This window comes from Spea bombifrons, chromosome 1 (assembly GCF_027358695.1).
Source record: "Spea bombifrons isolate aSpeBom1 chromosome 1, aSpeBom1.2.pri, whole genome shotgun sequence".
Taxonomy (NCBI): Eukaryota; Metazoa; Chordata; class Amphibia; order Anura; family Pelobatidae; genus Spea; species Spea bombifrons.
In genome coordinates, this window is record NC_071087.1 from 74,486,022 (window position 1) to 74,506,537 (window position 20,516).

Below are 20,516 nucleotides of genomic sequence, written 5' to 3' on the forward strand. Positions count from 1 at the left end.
GAAGACGACCCCGATTAGAAGACGAGGGGTATTTTTCAGAGCATTTGCTCTGAAAAAAACCTCGTCTTATAATCGAGCAAATACGGTAATTATTTTTTTTTTTTTTACTCATCACTGATTAGTGAGCTGGGCTCCATTGACCTTGCATGGTTTGATGCAGTACCTGCATTCAACCTGCAGGGAGCTCGAGAGTTCTCAAAAGGGTCTGAATAGACCCTCTGTGAACTCATTCAGATTTCTATCTTTGATGCCATCCTGTGAATGACGGCAACGTCATTCACAGGATGGCACTTGTGGTTGCTCTTCGGAGCAATCACAAGGCGATCGGGGTTCGGGAGGTTGTGTTGCTACATGCCTCGATATCGAGGCATGTCAGCAACACAGTTTATGCTTAGGAAGCGATTCCGATTGCTTCCTAAGCTGTTTTAGTCCGCCGCGATCTTTGATGATCGGTGCGGCGGCGGCCATTTTTCTTCCGGGGAGGCTTCCGTGGATGCTGCAAAGCCGCCGAAAATGCCGAGATTGCGGCGATGCAGCTATTTAACGACAGCCCGTACATGTACGGGCATTGTCGTTATCACGGTGCACGGCAACCTCGTACATGTACATAAATTGTCGTTAAGGGGATAACTACTCAGCAACAGGTTTTAAATTTGAAACAACTGAAAGACAGGCAAACTGTGCAAGCCCATTAAAATGCCTGGTTTCGTCGACAATATTGATTTATCAATTAAAAATAATAGATGATATGATGGAAAGATAATACAAATATTAACATGTCCACACATTACAGGTTTGGCTAGTAGCATAAATAAGCAATTGTGTTAATCAACTAAACTCTACTCAGGAACAGGGGAAATAAGTGTCTGCTGTAGTCCCTGTAATACACTACAGTAGTACACTATTGCTTCACCAATCCACTGTATAACAGTACATTTTCTGCACTAAAATAAACTATTAATTAACTTGCAGCAGGGCCGTCTTTAATAGTTGCTTGGGCCCCCACTCCTGCCACAACCCTCCACCCCACACCCCCTGGCATACAATCACACTCTTTACTCCAACAACAACAACAAAATACCCACAAAAGACCTCAAAAAGTACTTGGCGCACTGACTCTACAGATTAGGAGGAATCAGTGCAGTCTTCCCTTCCCCACACTCAGGGCAGAGGAGCACAATACTATGCAGAATGCAAAGCAAATAAATGGAGTGGTTCTGGCTAGTGACCTGAAATGGAGTGCAAGTCGTGATCAGGGCCGGCTTTAGGTGCCTGTGTGGGCTACCACCCATAATGCCCCCATCATTACCCCTCGAGTCCCTTTATCCTTTACTCTGCTACTCCTCTCTTTTTCCTCTTTCATGTAGTTCGGGTATAGATCAAATAAACAAAACTTGAAAACACAGCATTGCAGGTATAGATCAACTGAGCAAAACATATAAACCCTGTGTTTTCATATATTAAATAACACATCAAACTCAGCATTGAAGGTACAGAGCAGCTAAATAACCCACAAATCCAGCCTTGCAGGTATAGGAAAACTGAATAATCACAAGTAACCTCAGCATTGAAGGTATAGATCAAATAAATAATACAAGTACCTGCAGCAGCGGAGTTTCACCAGCTGCCAGAGAGGAGAATCCAGGTCCCTCTTTCCTGTCTTCCAATGTAAGTTTGGGCAACAAATAAATTCCCACCTCCTCATCATCCTGGCTGGCTGCATATAGTTTTGAGGAGTATGAATGAATGGTATAATTAGTATTGTTAAGATCTGTGATGATGGAATTATCTGGCCATTAAATATGTTATAGTATGTCCTTAAGCCTGGTGGTTTTTAAGCCTAGTGAGCTTACTGGATTTATTACCAAATTGATAGAAGTAATGTTTGGTTTAATTGAATTAATGAGTAATGTGCCTAGTAAATGTTTTTTACTGTAAGTATTGGCTTTTCCACACGTTTGCAGTATTAGGCTGAAAGGGATTGATTTTCAAATTAGTTAACCATTCTTTATGCTGTCTGCACATGTATGAAATAATATGGCCTCTTTCAACCACACTTGCTATTTGCCAGAACAAGGCATGATCATCAGCATGCTTAACACTGTATAAAAATCCCCCAGCTCCTTTCTGAACACTGTTGGAAATTGTCCATGAGAAGTAATTAAGTGTTGAGTTCCTGGTCTACCTTAACTCCCCACTGGCCATTCTCTACTAAAGATAACTCAGTGGAGATGTGGTTGGTTAAGACTATGTTGTGGATTATGATCTGTGGATGTAACATACTTACACATATATTTTCATAACCTTAGAGAGCATTATAAAGATCTTAATATATTGTGACAGATGATGTTGAGGCCTACCTTATGGCATTTGAGCAAACAGCTATGACCGAATGGGCAAGCTTAATAGCGCCAAGTGGAGAACCCCAAAAGGCATACTACGATCTAGAACTGGACCAAGCAAGGGACTACAACAAGCTAAAATTGGAGATCCTGGCACGTTTGGGAGTTACAGCCGCTATCCGCACGCAGAGATTTCACGCCTGCGTGTACAGCCCAGGAAAAGCTGTTCGGTCACAGATGTTTGACTCGATACATCTCGCCAGGAAGTGGTTGCTGCCGGAGATTAGCTCATCAACCTACATAGTGGAGCAACTAGTGATGGACCGATTTCTGAGAGGTTTACCTGTTACTCTCTGCCGGTGGGTCAGTCAGAGTAACCCCTAGACAGCTGACCACTTGGCTGCATTAGTAGAGCGGTACATTGCAGCAGAAGAAGTAATTCAACATCATGCAACGGAGCGACCTTGAAACCAAAAAAAACCCCAGCAAATATGGCAAGACTGTTCCTAGGAAAGGAGGGACTTCTGAAGAGCAGGTAGGCTGTTATAATTCCAGGGACATAACGGCAAGAGGTTTTGTCGTGGAGGAAGAACCTACAAGGGACCCTAGAATGGGGACAAGCTACTTGATAAAATGTTTTAAGTGTTGGGCATTTGGACACATAGCAAAAGACTGCCCTGATAATATTGAATCAATGGAATGTAACTTGGGTAATAACAGGGATGTTTATCCATTATATTCCTGATCTGTGTGTTCTGCCAAACAAAAATGGATGTGTCAATAATATAGCAGCTCCCTCTCCTCCAGTGGCGTTGGCGGGGGGGGGCCAGAGGGGGCCATGGCCCCCCCTACATCATGCTGTGCCCCCCGGTGTGCCCCCCCAATTGAAACGCCCGTTCGGCGCCTCTCACTCTTCTCCGCGACCGCGAGGCCTCTGCCTTGGTCGCAGTGCCGGCATTTCAAGCCGAGCGCCGGTATATGATGTCATATCCGGCGCTCAGCAATGAAGCCGCGCACACTGCGGCAGAAACCAGGAAGACAGAGACCTCGCGATCCCCCGCTGGACTTCTACAAGCCCAAGGTAAGTGAACCTCAAAGGGGGGGGTAGAAAGTTAGAAGGGGGTTAGAGAGTGAAAAGAGGTAGATAGGAAGTGAGAAGAGGTAGATAGGGATAGATTGGGAGGGAGAGAGAGGGGTAGAGAGGATAGATTGGGAGGGAGAAGGGGTAGTTAGGATAGATTGGGAGGGAGAGGGGGTAGTTAGGATAGATTGGGGGGGAGAGGGGATAGATAGGGAGGGAGAGGGGATAGATAGGATAGATTGGGAGGGAGAGGGAGTAGATAGGATAGATTGGGAGGGAGAAGGGGTAGATAGGATAGATTGGGAGGGAGAGGGGATAGATTGGGAGGGAGAGGGGATAGATAGGATAGATAGGGATGGAGATATTAACATATATTGGCAGCAGGGACTAATATTAATATTTATTGGCAAAAGGGGCTATTATTAATATTTATTGGCAGCACGGTCTAGTATTTATATTCATATTGGCAGCAGGGTCTAGTATTTATATATATATCGGCAGCAGGGGCTAATATTAATTTATATTGGCTGCAGGGGCTGATTTTCTATATATTGGCTGCAGGGACTAATAATATATATTGGCAGTAGGGGCCAGGGGCGTACCTAGAGTATTTGGCACCCGGGGCGGATCCTGTAAGTGGCACCCCCCCCCCAAAATGTAAAGACATCTACAAATTTATGTTGGCAAGAATATTTATTGCACCAATTTGTAAACTGTATGTCAACTGTAAACAACAAGAAATCTGAAAAAATAAATTAATAACTTTTAAACACGTTTAACGTTTTAACGTAATAAACGTTTATTTAACGTAATAAACACGTTTAAATAACATTTACTGAACATATAATAGTGCTTTCTTTAATAACCCTCCAAAAAAACCGGCGTCCACATTGCCCACATAGAACCTGACCAGCACTCAAATTACACACACATAGGACGTGCCATATTTGCCCCCAAACAGCCCAGCATGAGTCAGCATTGTTCCCAAACAGCCGAGTGTACGCCATCTTTGTCCCATAAACACGCTACCTGTGCCATCTTTGTCCCATAAACACCCTGCCTGTGCCATTTTTGTCCCATAAACACCCTGCTTATACCATCTTTGCCTTTTTGACAAATCAACTATACACCTATGATTAACACATACACTTTTACAGTCACTCACTAATTCACTTTCATTCACACAATAATTTATTCTTTCACACAAATTATTTACACATATTCATTGATGCATTCTCAATTCATTAATTCTCTCACTCATTTACACAATTCATCCACACATTAATCCATTCATTTTCGCTCTCTCATTCTCAATATTCTTGCTACACTCCTTTCTCCCTATCTACCCATTCTCACCCCCTTCTGCCCTATCTAGCCCTTCTCACTCCCTTCTCTCTATCTCCCCCGTCTCACTCCCTTCTCCTTATCTACCCCCCCTAACTATCTACCCTCTCCCCCCTTTGAAGTTCACTTACCTTTCAGGAGTCCTGGGGTGGGGGTGCAAGGCCTCTGTCTCCCAGCTCTGCCACTGTATGGAACAGCATGGTTAGTGTGGATTGGTAAATGTGTGAGAGTGATGGGAGTTATGATGTACTTTAGAGCATAATTATATAATGAAAAAGACATTGGAAATGGTACAGCATAACACCCATCACTCTCACACATTTACCAATCCACACTTGCCAATCCACACTTACCATTCCAGATGCCACACATACCAATCCACACATACCAATCCACAGATTCCACACATACCAATCCACAGATTCCACACATACCAATCCACATTTACCAATCCACACTTACCAATCCACATTTACCAATCCACACATTCCACACATACCAATCCACACTTACCAATCCACACTTACCAATCCACACATACCAATCCACAGATTCCACACATACCAATCCACAGATTCCACACATACCAATCCACATTTACCAATCCACACATACCAATCCACAGATTCCACACATACCAATCCACATTTACCAATCCACACATACCAATCCACAGATTCCACACATACCAATCCACAGATTTCACACTTACCAATCCACACATACCAATCCACAGATTCCACACATACCAATCCACAGATTTCACATTTACCAATCCACACATACCAATCCACACATACCAATCCAGATTCCACACATACCAATCCACACATACCAATCCACAGATTCCACACATACCAATCCACTCTCACTGTCACTCTAACTGAATGATTTCCTACCTTTCCTCTTTTCTTCTTACAGCAGTCAGCTCCTTTTCTTTCTCTTCGCTCCTCTTCTTCTGTCTTCTTCCTGGTTCAGAGGGCACGGACGGCGGTGGGAGCGGCTTCAGTGTTGTGCGCCGGGATCTGACAACAAACCCCGGCGCACAGCAGCAGTTGGCGCTCAGATCGCCAGGGAGCGGTATCGGAGGTCTTTAACAGACCTCCGGCTCCCTTGAGTGATTATAAGCCGGTGGAACCGGCTTAAAATCACTCAAGGGAGCCGGAGGTCTGTTAAAGACCTCCGATACCGCCCCCTTGCGAGCCTGCTCCTCCAGCGGCGGACATTGCTGTCCGTCTCTGGAGGGGTGCCGGGTGCTGGCAAGTTGGCACCCCCCTGATGAGCAGCACCCAGTGCGGACCGCCCCCCCCCGCCCCCCGCTAGGTACGCTACTGGTAGGGGCTAATATTAATATAGACTGGTAGCAGGGTCAAATATTAATATATATCGGCAGCAGGGTATAATTTTTATGTATATCGGCAGCAGGGTATAATATAAGTATATATCCGCAGCAGGGGCTAATATCAATATATATCCGCAGCAGGGGTTAATATTAATATATATCAGAAGCAGGGTGTAATATTTCTATATATCGGCAGCAGGGTCTAATATTTCTATATATTGTCAGCAGGGGCTAATATTAAAGAATGAGAAATAACTGCCTAACGTGTGTGTGTATATGTGTGTATATATATATATATATATATATATATATATATATATATATATATATATATATAGTGTATATGTACCGTTTTATAATTGGCCCCCCTACTTTGGTCCCTGGCCCCCCATGTGCCCCCCCTAAATATGAAAGCTGGATACGCCACTGCTCTCCTCCTCCCCCTCCCATTTCGTTTGAACTTGTTTATATAATGAAAATTGGCTGTTTTATACGAATCTCCGAAAATGAGGGTGATCCCCCGACTAAACTAAAAAAAAAAAATTTCGTAAAATTAATTCATTAGTTTGCCTGCTATAGATGAGTTATCTTTCTCTCTCACATGTTTTTTGGGGAAGGTTGCCAGTAATTACTAGATGTTGCATTATCTGAGGTCATTCAGGCTTAACTAAGCTATGATCATTTCTGCCAACAATCGCAGAAAATGTGTTTAAGGTACAACGTGGGTACTTGTGTTAAGCGTTCAGAGCCCAATACATGGTACTGCTTGCTTATGAAGTATTAGCAAATGAAAACTCAACAGGAAACAATCAAGGACAGGTTGCAAAATGTTACATACAGCAAAAGAAAAAAAAAGGCTATAGTTAACCATTGAAATGCCAGATATAGCTATACTGTAAAATTAAACCTGATAATATATTTAAAAATCTCAACCAAAATACCAATTTATACTAGAGAGTTGCAAAGATGAAGAAAAGAAAAATAAAGATCTCCGAGGTTCTGTGGCCCTTATGTTACTTTTACTGGGAGGTTATTCCATATTTCCAAGACCTCTACAGTAAAGTAAATATTCCATACATTAAGTAAGACTGTATTACATTAAATAAAAGTAGAAATCTTAGGGGTCCTGTGGACCTCAAGGTTCTTCTGCTGGGAGGCTATTCTACATCACCACCACTCTCTTATCAAGTAAGTCTTCCTTACAAAACCTTATTACATTAAATAAAAGTAAAAATCTCAAGAGGAGCATAATAAATATGCAAATGATAATTAACCATTTCAGTGTCTGTAAGAAAAGCTGTGCAATAATCAGAGGCGTATCTACTGAAAAAAGCGCCTATGGCAAGCACTGAAATTGCGCCCCTGTCCAAATATCTAAAACCCATTTATTAGCCCCTGTTGCCCATATATATATATATATATATATATATATATATATATATATATATATATATATATATATATATATATATATAAATATTAGTCCCTCTTTCTCCTCCGTATCAAAAAAAAAAAAGTTTGAAAGTCGCTCACTGGTGCCCCCTTTCAAATGGCGCCTATGGTACGAGCCATAGGTGCCATACCCTAGATACGCCTCTGGCAATAATTCACCTGGCTTGCTCTACAGGCAAGCAAGAATTTTAATTTAGAGCAGCTTCTATCACAGGCACTGCCCTACACACCCCTCCCCTTTTCTATGAAGCAGAAGACTGTCTCACCTACTGACTACCCCTGCTCCCCACTCCCTGTCTGCATGGTCTCTGCATCTGCCAAGAAATCAGTGAATATAAGAAAACAGCTGAGCAGTTGGGAGGGCAGATGCAAGGCAAGGGGCAGATGCAAGGCAAGGGGCAGACAGGACTGGGGGGCAGAGAGTGAGACTTTTATGGCCCCGTAAATTTAATTTCCACATTTTTTTAAAAAAAATACTCTGAATTTTGAAAGGCAGGAAATGAAATTTATTTCCAAAAAAGACCAAAACCAAAAATTTGTCCGAAATTATTTTTGACCTGTTGTTCTGCATTTGTTCAGATTCTGGAGAGGTTATGTTCTCACTATGTACGTATGTTCTGTGGCAGTAGTTTGTTGGAGAAAAAAAATCTTAAAGAGACAATAACTAATTATTAAAAGAAACAATATGTTTGCCTTGTTCTAAAGAAAATATGTTGGGCCTTAAATAATACAAATCCTTTAACATATCATGTACTGCAAGACTGCATTTGCCATATAGTGGCTGATACTGTTAAATATATTTAATATTATTTGAATATAGATTTACATTTACATACATTTTCATTTTTGTTAGGTCAGCTATGAGAATGTATACAGTATATACTGCATGAGAGATTTGCATAAGCAAAAGAGACTTTGTAGTTGTGTTATTAATAATACTTCTCACTAAACAGGCATTACTATTGTGCAGAAGTCGGCAAAGAATCATCATCATGGATCTAGCGTTTACATATTTCTTGATGTTATTACTTTGGATTCCTTGTGAGTATTGTGTAATACATGCAATTAATGTTTAAATGATGTTATGATTATAAGTAAGTTATATGATCTTTATTTCTTTTTCTATCCAGATGTTATGTCCCAGACACCAGTTCTAACACCTGCTTTTCAGTCTGTGAATAAGGAGCAAGTCGCAAGAATTACCTGTAATGTTGGCATAAAAGAAGGCTATGCCATATATTTCTTGAGGCAATTGCCTGGTGGAATTCCGCAAATGATTCTGTATCATCATCACTCGTACCCATCTCCAAAATATGGACCTGGTATTTCATCCACCCATTATACTTCAACAGTAAACAGTGCTGGAACTGAATATGAATTCATTATTAATAATGTGCAGTCCACAGATACATGTCTGTATTATTGCTCAAAATGGTACACAAGCATTAATGGATATCACAGTAATTTGGAGTACAACAAAAACCTTTAAGCTGAGACATTGGAAAAAAAACTAAATCAGAACATGCACGATTTTAAAATTGCTTGTGAAGCAAGTTTAAAGGTGAGCGTCCATAAAAAATATTAGTATCATAGCAAATGTTTTCATAATCTTAAAACTATTTTAGTTTTACATAATGTTTCCTTAATTGCCCAGAGGGACACTCTGAAGTCTATGTAGTAAATAACTTAATTAGGACTTGATCAGCAATGCACTTAAAGAATAAGCTCAGTGTAGGTAAAGTCACCTATTATGAGATATTACTGCCTACAATGGCAAGCCACAGGTCTACAAAATAAAATAAAAAAACTTTCTTCACTTTTATTTATGCATTGCTTTCTACAGCATCATATTTAATAGACTTGTGCACGGTAAGCAAAATCGTTTCGGATTCAATTTTTTCTTTATTTTTGCTGTTTGGCTCTGGCGAAATTCGGAGGCCTTTTTTGATTAGGAACGACATTCAATGGAATTATCAAAGGAGGAGATCACTGACACCTTCTGCACTTACCTTTTTATCATAGAAATGTAAAAAAAAAAAGTTAATCCAAATAACGGACGTTCAAGCAGTAGTAGTAGGGCCAGGGCCGGCCTTGGGGGTGTGCGAGCTGTGCGGAAAGTGTGAGATAATAAATTAATTAATGTGTGGAGGAATTGCGTGAATGAGTGAGCGTATAAATTCATGTGTTAATAAATTGTGTGAATGAGAGAGAATTAATAAATTAATGTGTGGATGGATTGTGTGACTGAATTAGAGAATTAATGAATGAATGTGTGGATGAATGGTGAGAATGCATTAATGAAAATGTGTAAATCATTTGTGTGAATGAGTGAGAGAATGAATAATTGTGTGAAGGAATTGTGTAAATGACAGATTATAGGAGTGACTGTATAAGTGTGTATGATAGATGAATAGAAGTGGTTTGGGGAAAGGCAAAGATGGCACGGGCAGGGTGTTTATGGGACAAAGATGGCACAGGCAGGCTGTTTATGGGACAAATATGGCACAAGCAGGGTGTTTGAGCTTTGGGGACCAGATGGCACAGGCAGGGTGTTTATGGGACAAAGATGGCACAGGCAGGGTGTTTATGGGACAAAGATGGCACAGGCATGGTGTTCATGGGACAAAGATGGCTCACTCTGGGCTGTTTGGGGACAAAGATAGCTCACACTGGGCTGTTTGGGGACAAAGATGGCTCAGGCTGGGCTGTAATTTGTGTGTGTAATCTGGGTTCTGGTCAAGATCTATGTGGACACCAGGGATGGCTTTGGGGTGTGCAACCTGTGATCAATGCCTGTAAATACCAGGCAGTGTCCGTGACAAGGCTTGTTGGGGCATTTAGTTTAGTTTTTTTTTAATCTATACCTTTAATGCTGAGTTTAAATGTGAATTCCAATTGATCTATACCCGCAAAGCCGGATTTGTATGTTATTCTGTTGATCTATATCTGCTATGCTATGTTTCCAAACATTATTTATGTTTACCTGCAAATACAGGGTTTGTAGATCTTATTTAGTTGACCTATAGATGCAGTGCTGTTTCCATCTGTTTATTTGATCTATACTTTAAGTGCTGAGTTTGCATATGATCCCCAGTTGATCTATACCTGCAAAGCTGGGTTTGTGTGTTAATGTGTTGGACTATACCTGCAATGCTATACACGCAAGTGTTGTTTACATGTGGTGTTTATTTGATCTATACCTGAAATACAGGGAGGAAGGAAAAGAGAGGTGTGGCTTAGTGAAAGACAGGACAAAGGGACTCTGTGGATGATTATGGGGGTCAGGAGGAGGGAATACTGCACTAACTCTAACAGTCTTCCCCTAATCTGCAGTCAGTGTGTCAGGTGGGGGAGTGAGGAGCGTGGCGCAGGCACCACTACACAAAGTCCAGAAACGCAGTACAAAAAGGGGCAAATCCAAGAGAATAGTCGGGTCACGGTCCAAAGGTCAAGGCAGGCAGCAGACAGCATAAATAGGAGACGAAAGCCAAAAGTTCAGGATACCAGGGACTCAAGTATTATAGAGGTTATTAGCAACACTAAGCTTAACAAAGAAGCACTGGTGTAGAGGTTTGTGGGGATTATATAGGGGCAGGTAATGAGAATAACGCCCCCTAGCACCCGATCCCCTCCCACACTAAGGTTACATCAACGGGGCTAAGCCCCGCCCCCTCCTCTTCGGGAACGCGGCGCGTGCGAGGCACTCCGTGCACGCTGACAGCGAGGTCGGGAGCAGTGCAGTGCCGTGCCGAGGTCTACTCGCGACGAGGGACCCGAGACTCTACGTGGCGCACGGTCCTGGGACCGTGCAGCCACGTCGCAAGGAGGCCTGCCGACGGGGACCGCGGTCCGAGGCGACGGACCCCGCAGTGAGGTAGGTGGTCCCCGCCGGGTCTGACACAGTGTGGCAAATATTTTTTTTATGTGGGAGCAGAGAGAGTGTTTGCATGCTAGGGAGCGTGGAGGGGGTGCAAAGGAAATAATTGCCTAGGGTCCAATTTTTTCAATATTTTTGTTACAAAGATTGCGCTGTTAGCTGTCTTTTTTACTATTTTAATGTATTTAAGGTACATTATTGTTACCAGTGTTTCCAGTTATATATTATTGTGTTTGTTTGCACTTGCACATAAATAATCTCTAATTAAAACTAGATTTTTTCCCTTTCTTTTTTGTGGAGGGGGGCTCCAGAGAAGGAATCCGCACAGGGCGCCTGAACACCTAAGGCCGGCCCTAAGTAGGGCACTTAGCCTAGACCAGCAGACACTGGCAGATGATAGACACATGCAGCCCCGTGGACCAGGACTGAATTTCCCTAATATTATAGAAATTTAGAAATAAGGTAGAGCACAGGGCCTGGCCAGGCATTGGCAGATCGTAGGCACATGTGTCAGTGGCAAGATTTGTCAAGGTCCGTAGAACATCATTTAATTCTCCACCACAGACTCCAGTAAATGTCCACCATGAGCAATGCACAACCGCTGGTGCTACTCCATCACCCTACTTAAGCTGAGGGATCAGTTCAGTCTAGTTTTTTAAGAAATCCAGTCCCATAGCATGTTGCTGTATGTGTCTATACAATGGTGTAGTGCTGCTGTTGCTGGTGATCTGAAATCTAATCTGAATCGTATTCTATACCTTGAGATGCTACTGCTGTGAGTGAAAGGTGAGTCCAGAAGATGTCAGGGAGCTACCGTTTTCAAAATACACATGACTGAATTTTCACAAAAAATATAAAAATTTTAAAGAATTGATCACCCAGAGTAAGGAAGGTGATAGAGCAGCAATACTAGAACCTTACTTAAAATATTTTGTGCTTGATAACCTAATTTGGGTTGATTGACTTAAAAAAGAAAGCTGCTCCACCAGGTGCGGGCAGAGGTGTGTTCTCTGAGGATTGAGGATTTTGTTTGTTACAGCTAAAACCTTCTCCTTTTGCACACCAGTGGGTGAAGCACTAAAGAAAGACCTGGCCAGGTAACAGCTTTCTGGTTCCAATAACTTTGGGACCAATGACTGAAGAGTCAGTAGTAGGAGAAGGAGGTTCTTCGAGGTAACATTTTGCCCTTTTTAGAGACTCTGAAACTCTGCTCTAACTTTGTGAAGTTTGGGTGGTACTCACCAAAGAATCAAGGGTCCCTGCCTAAATGGTTGCTGTTCTTGTGGATCTAGTGCTGCTGCTCTGCGTGGGTGCGAGGGATTGTGAATTTGACAGGTGGGTAGCACTACTGCTGGGAGATTCCATTTTCAACTCCTGTGTCTCTCTTTCGCTCAGCACGCCTCCTTTGTGCTGCATCTCATGCTCCCTATGGACAAATGTCTCTCCAAGTTTAAAAACATTTTTAAAGTCCAATTTGCCCTCAACACTATGGCCAGCACCCCAGACACTAAGGGGTGTCTATGGTTGTTTGCATGTGACCTCTCAGCGCTGTAGTGGCGCTCCATATTTTGGAGGTTAAATAGATGGTCTTGACAGCTGCCTTGGACAGCTCATCCTTCAACAATAAGATGTTCTGGCTGTTGGTGGTGACTGTTGTTGGTGCCAATGTTGACTGTGGTGTGTAAGTAAGTGTTGATTTATACAAGAATTGGTTATATGCCCAAGCACCTTACCCCGGCTCACAACACAACTTGCACTTTGCAGTGCGCCCATTTTCTACACTCTAAAATGATCACACCAGGCGAGGTAGTAGTCGTACAAGAGTTTTTTGGTTTTCTTTCCATGACAGCATTAGTGATACAAAATAAAATACTGTTTTGTATTATTTCCCCTATGTTTTACCCTTCCAGTGCCCGGAGTTTTCTTTGTGTTTTTATTTTTTGTGAAGTTTTGTGTGGGATTTTCTTCTGTTTGGCAGCATTTTTCTGGTTTATGGTTAATTCAGTACATGGTTAATTCAGTGCTTGACTGCTTAGGCCTATAGCCCAAACAGAAAAACCACACCAATACCCAGAATAAGAGACAAGACACAATTGATGTGGGTAGGACATAGGCCACAGCTTTATTTACAGCCCCCCTTTTTTGACCAGCGGAACATGAACCAAATTAAAACACATAATTAAAACTACCTGCCAGCTACCGAACATTTTGGGCCCAATATTTTGGGGTCTCTCTTTTTGTACCATGTACCATGTGCACCAAGGACACTGTGGCAGCTTCAGGAAGGCAAGTTGCAAAGCTCACCCAATGAGGGAAGGGGCAGTATTTGCATTAATGGTGGCACATGTGGTGGCTGTGATCTGATCAAATCCAGTTATTTCAAGAACTAAAACAAAGTTTGTACGTGCACAATTTAATGCATATTTTTGTCAATAAAATTTTCTGATTTATTATTTTGCATTGTCCAAAATTAATTGGCTTTGCTGGAAGTGCACAACTGAAACAACTCAATTAAGTCTAATTATGTCACCAATATTTACAGATTTATTATTTTGTGTTGTCCAAAAATGAGAGGCTTTGCTGATAGCATGAGCGTACAGTTAAAACACTACTCAGGAACAGTATTTCAAGTACTAAACATACTATGCGCATGCACAGTCCCCTGTCTAATTTTGGCACTAATTTTTCTAGATGTATTTTGTTTTTTGTGGGCTTTGCTGGTAAAATACTGGACCAAAAGCCCACGGGGCCAGAATGGGCTATAGTGGGCCCATACAGAGTGTAGAGCTGGGCTAATTTAAGGTGGCAATTTGGGGGAGGAGTTTTGGAGCTTTACCCCTTCTAGCTTTACTGCAACACCAAGTTATCTGCAAGCCACTATGTTACCTTACAGAATTTCAGAGGTGTGCCACTAGTATTTGTTTTGTTGTCAGATCCGTCTCGTTATCAGATCCTTCGTGTTAGCAAAATCCGAATGCACAAGTCTACTTCGTAGGTTTTCCCCATGCTCCATATGCAAAATGGGAGAAGGCAGAGCTGGCATTGCACTGGAGGATTTCTAGCAGGTCCCTCTATGTCTCAGTCCATTTAAATTTGTCACACCTTGATCCAAAGCACTGGGTAAATTGTTGTGCCTAGAATTGTATGTTATGGGATCTGGACAGCACAACCTATTATATTAGTCATGCGAGGGGGATATCCTAAAACATTTAATGTCAGCTTAATGTAAAAAAGCTTAACCTACCACAATTGTTTAACACATCATTTAACCAAGCTTATTGTCACTCATTTGCCTTGTGGGAGACCAACATCTATGAAACCTCTAGGATATATTTGGGAAGTTAAAAACCAAGGTTGTGCAAAGTTTCAAAGGTTAACATTTGAGAACTTTTTTTTACACATTCAGCTGCATGAAGCCATTTTCACATTAAATGTTTTAGGATGTCTCCATGAGAGGTTCTAGTGCAAGCACATATAAAGGATGTTCACTCTGTGTTTCTCTTCAGCCATAGCAGCAAACTGATTGTTACAGGTAAGAAAAAAATACACACGTTTTTCTGTTTTTGTTTTCTTCAGTGATCGCCTTTTTAAAGTTGTCATGTATAGTTATCGCTAGTAACTATTTTCATGTATAGTATAGAACTCTTGTTTAACAGGAAAGTTTGGGTAAAATGCTGTGTTTCCCTTACCTAAGCCATGTTATAAAATTGTCATTTTAATCAACATTATTTTGATAGTACATCTGGGATATAGGATAATTTGGATATTTGGATAGTGTAATATTTTATTTAATATATTGCTTTTTCACATAGAAAATTCACGTAGATACTAGAAGTATACTTAACAATTGTTTTTCCAGCATTATTTTCAACGTGGGCTATAACATCCTGCTTGAATGTTCACTAGATATATAAAAACAACACTGGCAGCAATACTAGCTGATGTAATACTTACTACTACTAATAATGTTTATACAGTAATAATCTGTTTAGGGTATTTTTTCTATGATTCCATCTGAACAAAAGATTTTGAGGTACTGAAAGCTTATGTGACTTAACAAATGTTTATATTGGTCCAATAAAAATATCAACTTCAACTAAAGACATTTGTCTTTTGGGCTAATAAGGCTATACCCAGCTATTTCTTAACAAGAATGTTTGCATCTAGCAATTCAAAGTATTCTATTTTCTAACCATTCTTTATCATTTAAGTTCATTATTTTATATATCCAACACATTATAAGCTCCAAAAAATAGACTTTTCTGGTTGATTAAAAATTATGTTGAAGGCCAATAACAATAACACCACATAAATTTAGAAAATCCTTAAATATGGGGCTGATTTGCAGCAGAGCTATACCAGGGTAACAATCTGATTGTAGATATTCTTTCCCTAGAACCCAGATTTGGGAACACTTTTTTAGGACATTAACATAACTCTACACACAGAAGTAAGAATGTGACAAACTGATGGGCTATTGAATGTAAAATGAATTTACTGGTTTAATTGATTACATTTTAATATACAAGTGTTTGGCCTGGAGTTTTTTTATATGTGTAGATTTAGTAAACTAGAAAGCTTTTTTTTTTTAAAAAAAATAGACTGTTTGTATTGTTTCACCGAGTATTTAAATGAGAAATAATGATGGCATACCATTAAAATGATATCAAATATGACAAATAATTCTCAAAATGTTCTGGATGAAAAATGTTTTATCCAGTAGGTAAATACTAAAGTATGCTTTAATACTATATAAATCTAGAGTTTCATGTTTCAATTAAAAAGGAGGTCAGAATGATCAATGACCTGTTATAACTTTTTATTATTAATCATTTTATGTTATCTTTAACGGTTTGAAGAAAAATATGTTTTTGTCTATGTTGGTATATGTATTTACTGTCTGTGTTGGTCTTCAGCCAGAGCAGTAAACTCGTTGTTACAGGTAAGACATTAAATTAACTACTCAGAATACAATTATGTATGTATAATGTGTTTAGTAATCTATAATGTGTTTTAATTCCACATTAATGGTAATTACATATGGACCGTAACTGTTTAAGTTATATTCAATATATACAACATAATATACAATATATAAACATAATGGATATACTTTTGTTCAGGCTGTCTAGACTTAGTTATTGTATGGGGAGAACTATGGATTTTGCTTATGTGTGGGTTTTCAGCCAAAGCAGTAAACTCGTTGTCACAGGTAAGAAATTGTTTACAAGTAAAATTAGAAAATTACAAACTAATATTTTAATAATAATAATGTCTTGTAAAATGTCATTGTATCTATTTGAACGTAGGACTAAAATAATGCATATAAATAAAAGCAGTCTAAAAGGTAGTTAGTGAAAATGTTATGTGGTTGATTTCATATAAATGCCAAGGCATCACTAATAGGCAAGGTGCTACATGTTAAAGTCTAGATAAAAACAATAACAAGTTCATTGCTTTTCTAGACCTAGGTTAACATATAATTGTACCTTTATATACTTAAGAAATACGTCAATAGGTCTGACAACTTAGATAAACTAAGATGCATTATCAGTATTTGCTGATTTGGTAACTAATACTGACTAGCATTGACTTTGTATATATGCAATGATTCAGCAATGTTTATACTAAAATAACAACATTACAAGTCTTTCATTTTATTAATTATAAACGTAAGCATACATGGCATATAGCATTTCAGACAAAGTAAACTGATTGTTACAAGTTGACACCATGTTACATTGTTCAGATTAAGTTACATTTAATTACATGCAATTTGTGTCATTGGTATCTACCATAAACTGACTTAGTTTTTTAAGGCTCGTAAACAAAATATTTTTTTTTACCTACTACTTTTTAATGTACTTTGTTAGATCTTGTTTATCTTTATTTCACAAGAGGTAAACAATTATAGCACAAAGGAATACTTTCGATCACACCCAGAGTTGCTTCTTGTTATCAAATTAAATCTCTTATATCAATTCTCTTCTATTTTACTTATTCATAAAATGTTTGCTTACAAACTGATGCTTATCATTAATATGCTCTGAAAACAAAATTCTGTTTGCTTCCTTTTTAGTGGATAAATTTCCTGAGCCTGCTGTAATGGTTTTCAAACCATATACAGAAGAGCTGTCCCCTGAAGAAAAGCCAATATTGACCTGCCATATCAGTAAACTGTCTGTCAGTCTGGCTAATGTGAAATGGTTAGTAGATGGCACCACAGTACAAGATGGAGTCAGCACAAGTCTGCCAATAAAGGAGTCAGATAATACCTATAGCATGAGCAGCTACTTGACCATTCCTTCCTCTGATGTCAATAAGGACAAGATATATTCCTGCTGGATACAACAAGAAGGATCTTCTGCCTTCACATCACAAGGAATAAAATTATCCCAGTGTAAATTCACTGCTTCCTGTTAATCAGCAGTTGAAGTTAAAAGCATCGTGTTTCTTGCTCAATGGGCTAATCAAGCTTTTCTTTCACCATTCTCTAATGTAGTTTTAAAAAAGATAATTAAAATGAAGTTTCATGTAGTAAATGAATCCTACATTCTTGTTAATATGAATCCATTTGTAATCAAGTTTATGTCACTGTCCATTATAAAAAAATGTGATACAACTTTCAGTGATGTTCATGGGTTTCATTTTCTTATTTGCCTTTGCTCATTTCCCCCTTTTTAATAATAAAGTTGTTTATACTTATGCCAACACAATAAAGACTGCTTACTGAGTGATCTGTTCTCTACATCTTACATTGTCTACATTATTTCTATGCTATATGCTTTTAAATGTTACCTAAAAAGTTACTAAACTTGTGCTAAACCAGCATGCATTATAAATGTGTATTCTTGTATGATATGACAATGATAATATATGCATCTGGACAGTAATAAAGCATGTGAAGTCAAATTATTTTGCTATCTGTTCTTTTAGTACATGAAGTCAATTTTATCTACAATCTGATAGGTACTGCTTTATTCAGTTATAATTAAATTTAAAGACTCATTTTAAGTAGCAGCTATTACTTCATCTGCTGATTCTAGGATACTAGGTGTTATGTATCCCTTTAATTTGCTATCTTAGTTGGCCGATTATTTTTTCGATTAATCGATTAATCGGATAAAAAAAAACAATATGCACATTTTTTTGTTTATTTAAGATAATGTAATGAACAAACTGGGTGTTAAAAACAAACATCAGAATAAAAAGAACTTAAAATTTACATTAACTTGTCATTAACCCTTTTATCTCTATCACAATGGCATTTCCCTGATTCCCTTCTTATTTTACTGACATAATAATAAAAGCCATATTGTAAAGGTACAAGAACGCATTTCTTGTTTTTATTTCCTTTTATTTGCCAACCTGCCTCCCAGTTATGCACATCTGACCCTAGGCTTGCCACTCTGCTCCCCAGATATGCCTTATATCTCCTATATGCCACTCTGCCTCCCTGATATGCCACTCTGCCCCGATATGTCTAATAGCTCCTGTTATGCCTTATACCCCCTATATGCCACTGTGCCCCCCTGATATGCCTTATACCCCCTATATGCCACAGTGCTCCGCTCATATGCCTTATATCCCCCTATATGCCACTCTGCCCCCAGATATGCCTTATACCTTCCTATATGCCACTCTGCCCCCCAGATATGCCTTATACCTTCCTATATGCCACTCTGCCCCCCCAGATATGCCTTATACCTTCCTATATGCCACTCTACCCCCAGATATGTCTTATATCTTCCTATATGCCACTCTGCCCCCCGGATATGCCTTATACATTCCTATATGCCACTCTGTCCCCCAGATATGCCTTATACCTTCCTATATGCCACTCTGCCCCCCAGATATGCCTTATACCTTCTTATATGTCACTCTACCCCATTATTATTATTATTATTATCTTTTATTTATATAGCGCCAACAGTTTACGCAGCGCTTAATACAATACATATATTCAAGGGGTATGACAAGACAAGAATTGACAGACTAAGACAAACCGATACATTAGGTCTTGAGGGAATGGGGTGACAAACATAAGGCACAGAGAAAGGGTGAGAGGTAGTGCCGTGGTTGTATAAATGACAAGGAAGTTCTAGCAGTTAAGATGGTATGCTTCTCTGAAGAAGTGAGTTTTCAGATGCTGAAGGTTTGTTGGTAGTAGATTCCAGAGATATGGGGCAGCCTGAGTGAAATCTTGTCGACAGGGAAAAAAAGGAGGTGATAAGTGAGGAGGAGAGCCCATGGGAAGAACGTAGGGATCGAGTAGGAGAATATTTGCTTATGAGGGCAGAAATGTATGGAGGAACAGTATTATGGAGGGCCTTATATGTTAGTACCAGGATTTTAAATTTAATTCTAAAGGTAATTATATGCCACTCTGCCCCCCAGATATGCCTTATACCTCCCTATATGCCACTCTGCCCCCCTAATATATCTTATACCGATTTGCCTTATATCCCTATATGCCAGTGTGCCCCCCTGATATGCCAGTCCACCCCCCAGATATGCCTATACCTTCCTATATGCCACTCTGCCCCCTGATATGCCATACTGCCCCTAGATATTCCTTATACCTCCCTATAAGCCAGTATACCCCCTGATATGCCTTACACCCCCTGATTTTCCTTATGCCCCCCTCCCATACTCCCTGGTGTCTAGTGGAGGAAGCCGGTGAACCTCTGCTGCTGGCCGGCACTTTCGCTACAGCTTCTATGACAGAGCACCGGAAAGTCATGTGATGCCGGTGCTCCATCATTGAAGCCGCAGCGGAAGTAAAGGGCAGTAGCGGAGGTTGTCTGCGCCCACCGGCTGCCAGAAAGGTGAATCCTCCGCAGCGCCGAATGGGACCTAGATCCTCCAGCTGGTGGATGTCTGCGTGATGCACACAATCAAGTTATTTAAATGTAAACGTAATATTGTAGATGTTTTTCTTTTCCTACAAATAAATAGATAAGTGGACATATTTACTAGATTTCCAGTGCTGTGATACTTTTAGTGGTGTATTTGCATTACTGATAACATCAAATTTGATTCCCGGAGCTGCACCTGACACCTGTTATAACATGCACC

At 39.9% G+C, this 20,516-nt stretch overlaps 1 protein-coding gene across 1 annotated transcript; it reads left to right on the forward strand.

Annotated features, from left to right (window-relative positions):
* The first annotated feature begins 8,539 nt into the window (after positions 1–8,539).
* LOC128491574 (immunoglobulin lambda-1 light chain-like) lies at positions 8,540–18,406 on the forward strand. Its single transcript, XM_053463896.1, has 4 exons — positions 8,540–8,602; positions 8,692–9,008; positions 16,338–16,380; positions 17,518–18,406. The coding sequence occupies exons 1-4, from the start codon at positions 8,554–8,556 to the stop codon at positions 17,859–17,861; spliced, it is 753 nt and encodes a 250-aa protein (XP_053319871.1). The 5' UTR covers positions 8,540–8,553; the 3' UTR covers positions 17,862–18,406.
* The last annotated feature ends 2,110 nt before the right edge of the window (positions 18,407–20,516 follow it).

Coding starts and splice junctions, on each gene's coding strand:
- LOC128491574 (XM_053463896.1), top strand. CDS start 8,554: ATGGATCTAGCGTTTACATATTTCTTGATGTTATTACTTTGGATTCCT. Junction 8,603..8,691: donor GTTATTACTTTGGATTCCTT/GTGAGTATTGTG, acceptor TTTTCTATCCAG/ATGTTATGTCCCAGACACCA. Junction 16,381..17,517: donor CAGTAAACTCGTTGTTACAG/GTAAGACATTAA, acceptor CTTCCTTTTTAG/TGGATAAATTTCCTGAGCCT.